Source organism: Lytechinus pictus, chromosome 17, assembly GCF_037042905.1.
Source record: "Lytechinus pictus isolate F3 Inbred chromosome 17, Lp3.0, whole genome shotgun sequence".
NCBI classification, from domain to species: Eukaryota; Metazoa; Echinodermata; class Echinoidea; order Temnopleuroida; family Toxopneustidae; genus Lytechinus; species Lytechinus pictus.
In genome coordinates this window covers 26,803,674-26,818,512 of record NC_087261.1, presented here as the reverse complement: position 1 = coordinate 26,818,512, position 14,839 = coordinate 26,803,674, and the positions used below count along the sequence as shown (strand labels likewise).

Here is a 14,839-nt window from a genome sequence, read left to right as displayed (position 1 = left end):
TGTTGCTTGCAATCTCCTTTCATTTCCCCCCCCCCCCTTCTCTCTCAATCGAGCATCTCACTCTAACTCACTCTCTCCCTCTCTCTCACACACACATACACCAATATATCCTTTCCTCTCCACCCCACCCCCCCCCCTCTCTCCCTCTCTATCTCTCTCTCATAACTTACTCGTTTATAGGGGTACTCCAGGCTGAATATATTCATATCCAAATACTATAAATAGAGTAAAATTCACAGAGCAAAATGCTGCAAATTTCATCAATATCTGATGACAAATAGCGAAAACAGTTATATGCACGTCATCATGAATATTCATTACATTGTAGATGGGCTGATGATGTCACACCCCCACTTTCCTTTTTCTTTCAAATATGTAATCATAATTGTTTTTTTTTTTCATACATGTGTATTTATGACATGTCTCCTTTATAATAATAGGTTGCAGCAATGAATATCTAATGCACTTAATAATCAGTTATTAGTCCAATATTTTTGGTTCTTGAAGGAAAAAAATTGAATAAACCTAATTTCATATAACAAAATCATCAGTTTGCTCATTGAATATTCATGAAGATATGCCTAGAACTGTTTCAACGGATAAATGCAAATCTACAAAATGCCATAACTTCGCTATTTTGTCATCAGATATTGATGAAATTTTCGGCATTTCGCTCTGTGAATTTTACTCTATTTATTAAGATATAAATATTTTCAGCCCGGAGTACCCCTTTAAAATCCTTACCAATCAATTAAATCAAACCAATTCAAATAGTAATTCACATGATTTTATTCTGTGATACAAGAGCTAGTTTACAAAACGTCCAAATTTTCTCAGAAGTGTTAATAAAAACAGAGCATACAAAGTGTTCTCCTTACACATTCACATTGTACGCTTCATGATACTACTTGAGCCCCATTGCACAATAGTTACTATTACATGTATGGTAACTTTGCTCTCTAATGGTAACTACCATGGTTACTGTAATACTCCTCAGCCAATTAAAAGGATTCCATGAAAATACCATTGCCATAATGGTAACTTTTATGCAATGGGGCCCTAGAAATTTGGCATAAAAAACATACTGTACAATGTAAATGTACATGTGTATAGTTTACTCCACCGGTAATGTTAGATCACCATTGACAAGCCATAAGGCGACCACATGTTAAGAATGCAACAAAGAATCAATGTTCAGAAGTGTACATGTACATGACTACATGTACCTCTTGATGAACCCACTATCAATAAATACTGACATTATTTCAAAATGTTTCTCTCATGACCCCTGAAAGTACATGTACATGCACAGCATAACAGTGTTTAATTCGTAAGTTTTACTGATTTCATGATTACAAACAAACTAAATCACATGGGTTTTTTTACACGTAGACCACATTAGTGTTCATGTTTCTTCTGTAGATGTAGAAAATACATGTCAATCAAATTGTTTACCTCCATGTACTACATGTACATATTGTAGAAGTTCACTTACATAAAGATGCACGTACACAATATCACAGGATTAATAAATAGAAGAAAAATGGAGCAATATACAGTATATTACAGGCCATTGAAAGCTTTACAAACATGCATGTACACTATACAAACAAAGAACATAATTTTTAAGGATGAACATCATATAAAGTACACACACGTATTGTATTAAAAGGGATTGTCAATCCACCCTTAAAATTGAACAGTTTCTTTTTTTTTTAACTCAAATCATGCCAGAAGTACATGGAGCTCCAGTACATGATTCTATTAAATTACCTTTATCTTTCTACATGTAATACATGTCAGGGTGGATCTAGAAACATTGGCGGCGGAAGCCAAAATTTTAGGGGGGACCACAAAAAAATTTTGACCAGCAAAAAAAAAAAAAAGGTTATCAACCAAAAATTTTAGGGGGGACGCAGAAAAAAAAATTGACAAGCAAAAAAAAAAAAAAAAAAAAAAGGTAATCAACAAAATATTTAGGAGGGGTTCGTCCCCCCACCTAAAATTTAGGGGGGACACGTCCCCCCCGCTTCCGCCGCCTATGTCTAGAAATACATGTAAAACAGAATTGACCCCTCAACTAGGCCTACATGTACACTGGAACAACGGAAAAAATCGTAAGTAATAATAAATACATGTACTGTCCAAGATTATAGGACATTTTCACTAAAGGCCACTTGCACATTCACTTTGCATCAACAGTCTCTACATCTATACTATTTTTAAATGAATGTGCCATCTTCAGGATCAAGATCTGACTTCAGAGTCATGTAAAAAAAAAAATTTAAAGCACAAAACCAGTGATTTTGAGCAGGGACCTATTGTAATACATGTACGTCTATGTTTCGAGAAAACATGTTTAAACATTTTCTACAAATTTGCCCTCAGTACCAGCCAATTACGCTCATCCCTGCAAGGTTTAAGCGGGCTTCCTGAATAAACCAAATAGATTTTTTTTTAAAGGGGACGTTCATCCTGACAAAATTTTTATTGTAAAAACAGCTGAAAAACAATATTGGTAAAGGTTTGAGGAAAATTCATTATTATTTTTGATGTCATACACGTATGGGAGCAGCTTCCCCGCATAAAAAAATAATGAAATGTCATTTACTCAATCAATTAAAAATGATTTTTTTTTTTATTGTACATGAATCGATATATAGACAGACAAAATCGACACTCCTAAAAAAAAAAAAAAAGTCATAATACATGTAAACTGATCACTTGAAAATTATGCATATTGCTCGAATATAACGTCACAAATCAAAAACTACAACTATCTTTGGATTTTGCTCAAACCTTCATCAATATTTTTTCAACACTTTGTTCTGTAGTATTTTTTTCCAACAAACTTTCCTTCTGGATCAACTTCCCCTTTAATATTATTGGCAGTCTCCATGATACATGTATGCTCTACATAACACTTCTATGGTTTTGTTAAGCTAGATTTTTTTTTAGAAAAAAAAAAGAAAACTCTGGAGAAAAGTCACATAACCTTCATACAATACAAACAGGTCAGGAGAATAGATTTAAAGGAACAATAACCCTGGTATCAGTTTGGCTTAAATGAAATACATGTATTAGATTAAAAATTTAATAAAAACAAGAGAAACATCCACAAAGAGAAACATATTTATCTACATGTTGTAGGCTTCTAAAGTTTTAAGTTGCGACTGGGGAGATCTGACACGTACAGTAAGTGGTACATGTACATGTATGTAGGAGATATTTCAACCTACATGTACATGAAATTCATAGTTTCTCAGAAAATTGAAAGGGTTTTATTATTTCTAGTACATTTCACTAATAATAAAAAAAAAATTCATACACACATTTTGATGAGAAAAAACACACTGTATTTTCATTAATTGTGGATGATAATAAAATGTGCATACATGTAGTTCTGGAATCTATGTTGGATAGCATCTATCAGGCAGCTGCTGTACAAAAAAAAAACTCTTTAAAATCCATGAAAGTTTTCTTTGATTAATTTTCATCAAACCTTCATTTACCACTTTTTCTCCCATCTTTCTGCTTTCATTGAAATAAAACCAAATTGTGTTAAAGGTGGATTTCCTCTTTAAAGGCTACGGGTAAGCCTATAATGTATAGGCCTACTACCAAATGGTTGGAAAATGTAGCAAGGTTGTGTAAACACAAAAGATTTCCTGTATTCATGGAGCCCTATACAAAGTGAGCTGGCAATGTAAGGTTCTATACATGCATGTATGCAGACACACAAAAGATAGTCCAAGCAGTGTCTGACTAGTCTGCAGGCACAGACCCTGATTGGAACTTTGATCAATAAGTGTGCCTCCACGCAAAGACTAGCACATACAAAACTTGCTGTTCCAATACAGAGAGAGCCTTCAGTACACAAGGCATGAGTAGGCTGCACATTCAGACCCTTAACTCGAGTGAAGGGTTTGCCCAGCAGACTAGTGTCTGACCAGGGACGTGTTCCAACAGTCCTCAGTACTTCTACATGTATGGGCTATGGGGGTGTCAATAGTCTGCAGGCACAGACCCTGATTCAACCTTTGATCAGCAAGTGTGTCTGATCTCCATGCTGAGACTAGCACATACAAAACTTGCTGTTTGAGGGCCTTCAGTACACAAGGCATGCGTAGGCTGCACATTCAGACCCTTCTTAAACTCGAGTGAAGGGTTTGCTCAGCTTCACTAGCGAAGCCAGGTCCAATGTATGGTTTTTTCATTATTCTGAATGACAGCAAATTGGCAACTTTTCAGTTATTCATTATTTAATCAGTAATTTTTTTTTACTCATTCTATTTTTTTCAAAGTATGAACATGAATAGAAAAATAATGAGTGTTGGCAGTTTTAGGAGCAAAAGGAGATTAATTTTTAAAAGCCCATGGATGTAGATCAAGGTACATGTACATATGTAAAATGTCTCATTATCCTGAACGCTAGCAATTAAAATTAGCATCCTTTCAGTTATTCATTCTTTAATCATTTCATTTGACTCATGCGACATGTAGATCCATACTGGGTTTTCTATTTCTTCAAAGTATGAAAATGAATAGAAAATCAATAAAGGTTGCAAATTTAAAGAGCAAAAGGAGATTTAATTTTTTACCTTACAAAAGCTGTATACATGTACTGTAGGTGAACATGTACTTCTATGGGTTAAATGTAAAATTTCACAGGCTAGAAAATACGAGAAGCACATGTATGCAAACTGTTTGCATTTTAGTTCATACATGTAGGTCAACATGTGCTGTACATTCCCTGATGGCCTAAGTTTTCCTGGCCACATGTGTAAATGTACAGTGTATGTACATGTCGGCATATTTTACATTGTACATGTACCGTATATTTACAATACATTCAGTACAGGTCTACATGTACATGTACAACTCTAGATGATCTTTATTACAGCACATCCAATTCTATACAATGCCCTCAAAGCTGTAGGTCAATACATGCACTTTATACATAAATCTGTATGTACATGTGAACAATTGTACATTATCCATGCAATGCCTGTGCATAATTGTAAACATGCATTACATATACATGTAAATTTATGTGGGGCAATATGTAGGCCTATATGCTGTAAGTCTGTACAATTCTAGATAATAAAGCTACATGTAGGTCATAGCCCTACAATGTTCCCCTTTATTGAATTCTGCTTATTGTATAACGACGATTTAACTTGTTGTACGCTAGGAAATGGGAGGCAGAATGTCAAACAATCAAACAGTTGCACACGCACCGTCCAAATTGTACCGTTGCACGGGTCAGGAAAAGGTGACGTCGCTTGTCACTATGAAAATATGATTCAACACATTGCATATATGCTTTATAAATGCAGGTGCACTACGCGTAGGGCCGGAATTACTGGCAGAAATGAGCATTGCTGCCGCAGATGAGATGCGCTTTTTTACTTGGGTTATACATGTATATTAAATCTTTAATATTATTTTACCAACGCCTCAATGGTGTTAGTAAAGCCTTCATGCAAGAACATTTAAGTTAAAAACAACCTCATGTTTATACCTGAACTGATACAAGACAAGTCTTTGCTTCATTCCCAATCAAACCTTCTGCCGACAAGGTCAAAGAACTTTTCATTGAACGGGCGGAAGAAATCCTGAAGCTTGCGAAGTACTTTGGGATCCACTTCCGGATGAGGCTGCCCCTTTGAACTCCCCAAACATCTTAACTTCTTCTTTTTCAAACAATAGAATCCCTTTGTTTCATTGTACACAAACACTTTCTCATTGAAATAGTCATGAAGACCGAGGAACTGCTCCACCCGCTTCATCTCCGAAAGCGGGTCGACTATCAGCTTTGCGCCATCCACAAACATGATCTGCGTAGTGGGGAAGTAAGCGTACCAATTCTTCACATAATTGGCGTACATACTGGTCTGTACAGCTTGATAGCTGGTGTCGATCTCACCATTGAGAAGTACCTTGTCTTCGAATCGAGGAAAATTGCGATTCTTATTTGCCGTGTGACTCGAGATCTGCGTGTAATCCGATATAGTCCTTATTGTTGGATCACGCACAATGGCTAATAATTTAATGGAGCTATTCATGCGGTAAATTCTATCAGGCGCTTCGCTGGTGATAAAGTACGCTGGAGTCTTCTCCATGGTGATTTGATCTGCATAGGAAAAAGGCATCTGCTTCCTATACCAAGTCAGACCTTTTTCGTAATAGTCATCGAAGAAATGAAGTTCTGGCTTCGCAGCGGCGATGCTCGGATGCATCCTCAGCATCTCGATGAGCGCCCTCGTGCCGCACTTTCGCACGCCCATCACGATCGCCTGAGGTAGCCTCTGTTCAAATGAACCAGTGTGTTCAGCGGAGAGCAATGAGATTTCATCATTGATCCTATCCACACTCGCCTGTAAATCGTTGCCGTTGTTTTCGTAGCTAACTTTCTGCTCGTCCCCGTAGAGGGTGCACAAGAGTTTTCTCATCTTCTCCTTGTCCGAGATCTGGTCCGTGGATAGTAGGAGTAGGAAGGCCGATATCACCAGCGCTGCAGCCAAGACCCGTCGGTTGGACAGCACATGGTGGTTCAAAATCTTCATTATGTCACAAATCATCTTGATGTCAGTCCGTTACAAATGCGACATGATCCGAAATGCCTGTATAAAGAATTGAGAAAGAAAAAATACATGTAAGAGGATATAATTGTAGACCGATACAACTCTTATTCCTACACAGGAATACAGAAGCCAATGTATGAAATTACTAAACACTCTCTTCAGCTCTCAGTGTTTCTTTTTTTTTTAAATGCACTCACAAGAAATAATACTTTTAGAGGAGATAACAAAATCAAGATCTTACTTCATAAAGACTTGTTAACAGATGCACAATTTCAAAATAAGTTTACCATCAGCTTATCAAATTCAATACCCACTCGGAGTCTAAGTTGAAGTTCTACGTCTATAGTTTGGACAATACATGAATGTCCATAGTTTTTAGTTGAAAAAAATTAATTAAGCAAAGTTTCACAGGGTTCAGAAAAGGGCTGTTATCTTTAAGAAAATTCTCTGTCGATATTGCGCTAAAAATATCTTACTATCGACAAAAGAACATTAATCAATACGCATATTTTATCCATTATAGCGATGTCACATACTCGCATTGGTCAAAATTTGTATACTGTACCAAGTTTTTAAAATCTGCATTCATCGGATGTATATGATTACATACAACATAGCATAAATACATCCTCACCTTTCACGTTCTTAGCATTATTTTAGGGTTGGATGAAGTTTTATCGATAATTTTTTGGATATCGTTCTGAGCAGTCAACGTCTTTCGCCTATTTGCCATTTTGATATCATGCTGTACATCTTTGAACGTAGAGGGCAGCAACACACGGCTGTGTGCTGCCTTCTACGCTTACGTTAGTTGGTACTTCGCTAAAATTGAGCTTTGCGCTTGTGATGTTTTCGATTCAATCGAAATGGAGTGGAGAGCAGTCACGATGTTTGGATTGTTGTGATTATCGAAGTTCGGGTGAGATCATGTTTTGTGGCTAGTAAGTATTCATATTGTGTTGAGATTTTGGAGTAATTTCTGTTGCTGTTCTGTGCAGTTTGAGGAATAATATTATGTTTTCTGTGATTTTCCGTTAGAAATTCTACTTTCAAAAGGCCATTTCTGTGAAATCGCAGAAATCTCTGTGTCCCTACATAATAGCGGGTATTATCAACGAGAGAAACGTTATCGATATCGCTAAATGGCAAAACACAAGCGATTATCGACAAGACTAGCGTGACTAGATTCACCGCGAATTGCGCACAACTCGTGCGCAATTAATTTGCGTTCGCTATCCCCATTTTGGATTCAGCAGTGAATAATACATGTGGGGTACTGCGAACCGACTTCAACGATTTGAGACGTTTACAAGAAAGGGTAAGGAGTGAGTCTGTGTCCGATAGTAAGTTTACTCACTGTAGAGTGAATGTATGCTTTGGTCATGATCTGTTGCCTTTGTTACCATAAAGGACAAGACTTCCATTTGTCCCTTCCCCTAAAATTGCAAAAAAAATATGGTTTATCAAAACACATATTTTCCATACTAAGGCTTTTGATATATCTTTGTCAAATATTTCATTAAAGTTTTAATTCTGTAGTTATTGATAAAGTAGATGTGGCTATTTTTTTGGGAGTTTATATACATCTATAGTACTTAAAGCTGGGATGTATTTTGTCTAAAGTTTCCAAATGCTTTAGGTATTATGTACAGGTTAAGATTTCATCTCCCTTTATCTATTAGATTTATCTATTTATCTATTAACCACTTTGTATATTGCTTTAATGTTACCAAATCTTTCATATTGTATTGTACTTTGGGGTAACAGCAGCTGTACTACATTAGATTCTCTGCATAAAGTTCAACAGTATTGTGTACGCATCTGCACAGGCAGTTATTATCTTTCTCATTCACCCCCCCCCCCTATTTTACTTTTTATAAAAACTAAGACTTAACAAAAAAAAATACTTGCATCGGCCGATAAATATCATGAATCGTAAAACATTTGCATTGACCGATAAATATCATACAATTTATAATATTTATCGGCTGATGAAAGTATTTTACGATACATGATATTTACCGGCCGACGCAAGTATTTTTTAAATCTAAGCTGGCACTGCTCATGATATTGTCGCCCTCTATACACATAGCCTTCAGCAAAGACATCCACACAACTCCGTTGCCAATTTGCCAACCAGTAGTTCCATGTAGCTCAAATTCTTTAGATGTCGTGGAATTAGCTTGGTTGCTTTATGTTATTGTTGCCTTGGATCGTTTCCAGTTTTATGATGATAAGTCCTAAAAAAAGGCTTTGGCACATTCCCTCAATTTGCTTGCCTTGAACTTAAGTCGGCAAGTCGGCATGTCATGTCGGCCGGTACGAAATTGCAATAGATATATTTGGAACCGAGATTTTTATGTTATTACAATTTCTTTGAAATTCGGATCATTGCAATGCCAACGAATTAATCAACGAATCTATTTTTAATTGAAAAAAAATAATTCAAAGAATCAAATTTACTTAAGTCGAGAGCCAAGTTGTATGATACTTAGGCCTATGTCTATGAAGAATATTTGTATTGTAATGGAAACTGTCAGTGACAGTGTAAAAAAATCAAGCATTCGTGCCAAAGACAAAGAGAAAATAAGCCAAACATTGCCACCCTTATTTTGCCACACATGGAGATATAACAGAGAACAAGGTTATATCATAACCTTGTTCATTGCATGAGTGCCCAGGCCATACATACCGGTAGCCTAGGCCTACATAGTTTTACAAAATATGCGCCGGGCTTTTTGGGCTCACCGCTGTTGCTGAAACGCTCCCCCTCCCCGGAGCTTCGCCGCGACACGGCACACCACGGGCGCGGTAGGAAATTCACATTGTCATTAAAGTTAGTATTAAAACTAGGCTTTGTTATGGATTTTATTCATTAATTCATTAAAATACACTTTCGGAAAACTGTAAATTACTTACCATTATCACACTACGGTGATATGGAGAAGATCTCATGTAAGACAAGCAAAAATTAAGCTTTGGAGTGAAAATGATTCCTTATCTTCGGTCAGCCATTCCGATCCGCATCTTAATACTAAACAGCTTTCGACGTGTATTATACGTATCAACGACATCTAACTCCTTTGTAGCCTCAATAGAAAGATGTATTTTTACTACGAATGTAGCACGACTTTGGTTTCTCTTCATTATTGCTGTCCATGGTTCCCAAAGCCGTGGCACAAAGAGATGAAATTTACATCGAGTGACCGCGAATTGAATGGATAAAATATGATTTAATGCCCAATCGAGTGACGGTAAAAATTGACCGTTCGATCTTTGTAAATCTATAATGAGCTCTCCTTTATCATCATCATTGTCTTATTATTATACTTACCTATGGATACCTATGGATGCTTCTGAACGCAGTTTAATTGGGTGTTGCAAGAACTGCAAGTCAATTTTTGGTCCCTAAATCAATCATAATATTATTATGTCTTGCAGCTAGTTAATTGAAAATTAGTGATGATTGCTAATTTGTTCCTTGAAAAAAGAAGTTTAATCTGATTTGCTACAGCTAATGTTGATCTATCAGTTGTAAATTTGCAACAGAATATTTGCAATTGATCGCAAATATTTTCTTGCAACGCCCGATGGCCGATGGCATTTAAGATATCCAGCTCCAAATTCTGTCTCCTCGTTGGCCGGATCATGTCCTGGTGGGTCAGCATCAAACTATATAGGACCTATATACTTCACAGGTTCACATCTCCAATACTTATCCAATCCATTATACTTAATTCTTCTTTTTCTGATGATGGTGATGATAATGATGATGATGAAGGGATGATGACGATGATGATGATCACAGCTAGGCGCGCGGAGATCCAGGGTGGGCACAAGGGGCACGTGCCCCCCCCCCCCCTTTGAGAAGCAAAATTAAAATTTGTAATATAAAAATGCCATTCAAAACGAGCTGTGCCCCCTCTTTTGAAATAGATCGACCTTTTTTTTTTGCTTGTCAATTTTTTTCTGGTACGAAATGATCCTAAATTTGTGGTTGAAAACCTTTTTTTTTTGGCTTGTCAAAATTTTCTTCCAAAAAAATCCCCCCCCCCCCTTTGGAAAATCCTGGATCCGCCCCTGATGATCTTCTTCTTCTTCTTCTACTACTACTTCTTCTTCTTCTTCTTCTTCTACTACTACTACTTCTTCTTCTTCTTCTACTACTATTTCTTCTTCTTCTTCTTCTTCTTCTTCTTCTACTATACTACTACTTCTTCTTCTTCTTCTACTACTACTACTTCTTCTTCTTCTTCTACTACTACTACTTCTTCTTCTTCTTCTTCTTCTTCTACTACTACTACTTCTTCTTCTTCTTCTACTACGACTACTTCTTCTTCTTCTACTACTACTACTTCTTCTTCTTCTTCTACCTTACTACTACTACTTCTTCTTCTTCTTCTTCTACTACTACTATACTTCTTCTTCTTCTTCTTCTTCTACTATACTACTACTTCTTCTTCTTCTTCTACTACTACTACTTCTTCTTCTTCTTCTACTACTACTACTTCTTCTTCTTCTTCTTCTACTACTACTACTTCTTCTTCTTCTAGACTTCTACTACTTCTTATTCTTCTCATTTCTTCTTCTCCTTATTTTTCTTTCTCCTTAAATCTTTATCCCTTATATTTTTTTTAATCATCATCATCATCATCATTTTCTTTTCTTAGATCTTTGAAACACTGCATCACCAGAATGTATAGCGTTTTAAAAATTGTCTGCTATAAGATGATGATGATTGTAGTAGTAGTAGTAGTAGTATTGTATAATTATTATTATTAGTCGGAAATAGGTTTCCGGTCAGAAAAAATGTTCACCTTTCATAACCTGTAAGTGTCTACATTCTATATAAAAAGACAGGGATTTCAAATAAATCCATCACGGCTGTGAATAGTGACTACTTTACGGATTTATTTTAGATCATATATCAACTGGTCACTGACCAGTCGATATATGATCTAAAATAAATCCTTAAAGATTTAACTGATGTATAAATCTTAATCAAAATTTATTTTTAAATCAATTTTTTAGCATTTAAGTCTTTATTGATTAATCTTAAATCCCAACATCAAATGGCCACTATATTCATAGCCGTATAATGGATTTATTTTAAATCCTTGTAATTCTCGTGAATTGTGCAGACCATTTAAAATTTGCAATTATGATCGACGGCCATCTTTAACTTTTCATGGATAAAAGATAACTTGTTACCAAAATAGGCTAACCATTTGACATTTTCAGTAGTATACATTTACTCGATATTTTTTTTTTACCATACGATATGTAGGAAAGCTGCTCGTATATGACGTCAAAAACTAAATAGTTAAATTTTTAATAACTTTTTTATTCTTTGATGGATTTTTCTCAAACCTTCGGCAATATTCTGTATTATTTTCTTTTATTTTTACAATAAGCTTTTTGTCAGGGTGAGCTTCCCCCATTAAATTAAATAAGGGGCGTGTCCACACTGGAGCCCTTCCCCATTCTGAGTTTTCCTCCTTTTCAAAAAATTTACTTATGTTATTATCTTGTCTTGTACTGTCCTGTCTCTTGTTTTGTCTTGTCTTCTATGTCTTGTCATCCCCTCTCTCTTTCTGCTTTTTCTTCTGTCTTGCGCAACATACTTTCACAACGAAGACCTCTTTGTGTGAAAAGCTTTGCATTTGTGCAGTAAGTATGTTTGCATCAATATATGATTCCTTTTGTTCCTTCTCTTTTTTCTTTCCTGTAATATCATGTACGCATAAATGAATAAGTCGACTATATTTTCTTCATTTCCAAGGGGGGTCCACACTTTACAAGCTTGGCTTTTTATTGGACCCCCCTCATTTCCATTTATGCTCAATATTATACTGTTTTTTGTTTTTTTTTACGAAGTAAGAATGCCCTTCTGTAAAATAATTATTGTACTTGATTTGTATTACTTTATATTACTTTGTATTATGTTTTGAATGGAAATGGAATAAAGAATTGAATTGACCTGACAGATCAGTAGGTTCATGTGGGGGGGGGGGCAGTCAAATATATTGCTTACACACGAGTGACCAAGGAATTTCCAAACACCCCCTAAACGAGTTTTTCTCTGTGTGCAAAATAATCCCCTAAACAAGTTTTTCGCGGGCTTAGTTTATTTACACATTTTGGTCCCTAAACAAGTTGTAGCCAAAATATGACCTCGGGGGGAAAGCTTGGGGGAAAAAACATACCCTAAACACGTTCGGCTAGTCTAAAAAAAAAGCTATGAGGGAAAAACATACCCTAAATACGTTTGACACCGCGATTGACCATTGACCAGTCTTTCAAAACCACCCTTTTTCTTGAAAATCGGTGTTTTTGATACCCTTAACGAGTTTTTGTCACGCGTGTGTACAGCAATATATTTGACTGCCCCCTATAGCTCCCCCGGGCGTTATCCATTCACTCGAATCGGCAAATAACTTGGGTGTGGATAGGGCAGCACTAAAAATATCACGGATCTGAAGAGTCTGTGTCAGTCAGTCTTCACGTTCACAGGCCGGATCGTATCTTTTTTAAAAATAATATTCTATTTTCTTCCTCTTTCAAATCATAAGTTTACAATCACAATTCATATAAATCATAATGAGGCTGCGATGAATGCCAGGAATGCTCCCCAGGGAGTGGAAATTGTGCACTTTTCGTGCGGGATTGAAATGAATCCAATGACCGGGGTAATAATATGCTGTAATGCGCTTTGAGCCATTCAGGGAAAAGCGCTTTATAAAAATTGGCTATTATTATTATTATTATTTTGTACATGTATACGAAACAAAGAAATATATCAATATCAATGAGATTACAAATTACAAATGAAGTTAACTGCCCAATCTCTCTTCCATAACAATGTGACAGCAGAAAAAAATCATATCAATTGACAAATAAAAACAGACTTTGTAAAAGATGATTCTTCCCCTGAACAAAATGGAAATAATCTCTTTTTGCACATAATTGAACAAGAAAAAAAATGGATAAAAAATTATTTTCAAGTAAAGGAAGGTTATTTTGCTTGTGCACAGATCCGTGAATGGCGCCAGCTATCGACACATGAACGAAAGTCTCCTGGGTGCTTTTTTTTTCTTGTATATAAATTTGAGTTGTCAATTTTTATAGGGCGTAGGTCTATATATGAAAAGCTCACTTTCAAAAGGGGTTAGGTCAATTTTTCATCAAATTTGATATTTATGTCTTAATGTATAGATTTTTAGTAGCTCTATAGGATGATACCAAAGAAAAGTTGAAATTCCCATAAAAAGTGAACTAAAATGGCAAAGAAAAATCACTTTTTTCACAAGGGGTTAGGTCCATTTCAGTTTAGTTGCAAAAGGGGTTAGGTCCACACAGAATTCTTTTGGAAAAGATTATTTTAAAAATATGAAGACATGTATATTTCTCTCATACCAAATTCCATGTTCTCATGATGGTAGGGTATCATGAAAATTCAGTTTAGAATATTGCAATATGGGAGAATTAACAAAATGATTTTCTTGGAGTGGACCTAACCCCTTTTGCAACTAAACTCTTCTGAAGAACTCATTTTTCAAAGGGGGTTAGGTCCATTTTTCTTAAATAAATTATTGTTTTCTGTCTCTAAACCTCTCAATTTTAGTCACTCTGATGATACCAAAGACAATTTGAAATTCAAATGAAAACGCGAATGAAAGTGGCAAAGAAAGCTCACTTTTTTAAATCAAAAGAGATTGGATTCATTTCAGTTTACTTGCAAAAGGGGTTAGGTCTACAATGATAATTTTTGAAAAAAATATAGAAAAAAATTGAAGACAGGTAGATTTCTTTTATACCCAATTTTATGTTTACTGGACCTCTAGGAAGTACAGAGCCATTATATCAATGGCTCTGAATAGAGTGATCCATCCGTATATTTTTATGTGCATGTTTATATATTTATATTTAATATAATATCTTGTGAAATGTATTTTATTGTGATTTTTATACGCGGTAAATAAAACCAAACCAAACCAAAAAAATGTTCACATGATAGGGCAGTACATCATGACAATTTAGTTTCTCATAAGAGTATTGCAATAGGTGAGAATAAAAACATGGTTTTTCTCGGAATGGTCCAAAGTGGACCTAACCCCTTTTGCAACTAAACTCTTCATATAAACGTGGTAAATGAGATGAAAATTTAATGTGGGAGTACAGTTTTTACTCCGTTTTCTCTCCATTCAGCTTTAGCTAGAGCCAACGAGTATCAATTCCCTCATATCGTTTCA

The 14,839-nt window shown here is 35.6% G+C and overlaps 1 protein-coding gene across 1 annotated transcript; it reads right to left on the bottom strand.

The window, feature by feature from the left end:
• Positions 1–771: 771 nt before the first annotated feature.
• On the bottom strand, positions 772–10,176 carry LOC129280765 (heparan sulfate glucosamine 3-O-sulfotransferase 1-like). The gene is made up of 2 exons (XM_054916771.2): positions 9,507–10,176; positions 772–6,626 (listed from the first exon to the last, which is right to left on the bottom strand). Exon 2 carries the CDS (start codon positions 6,582–6,584, stop codon positions 5,553–5,555), a length of 1,032 nt encoding a protein of 343 aa, XP_054772746.1. The 5' UTR covers positions 6,585–6,626; positions 9,507–10,176; the 3' UTR covers positions 772–5,552.
• Positions 10,177–14,839: the final 4,663 nt, after the last annotated feature.

Bases quoted from the DNA above. Each gene is read 5' to 3' on its own strand.
- LOC129280765 (XM_054916771.2), bottom strand. From the start codon at position 6,584: ATGATTTGTGACATAATGAAGATTTTGAACCACCATGTGCTGTCCAAC.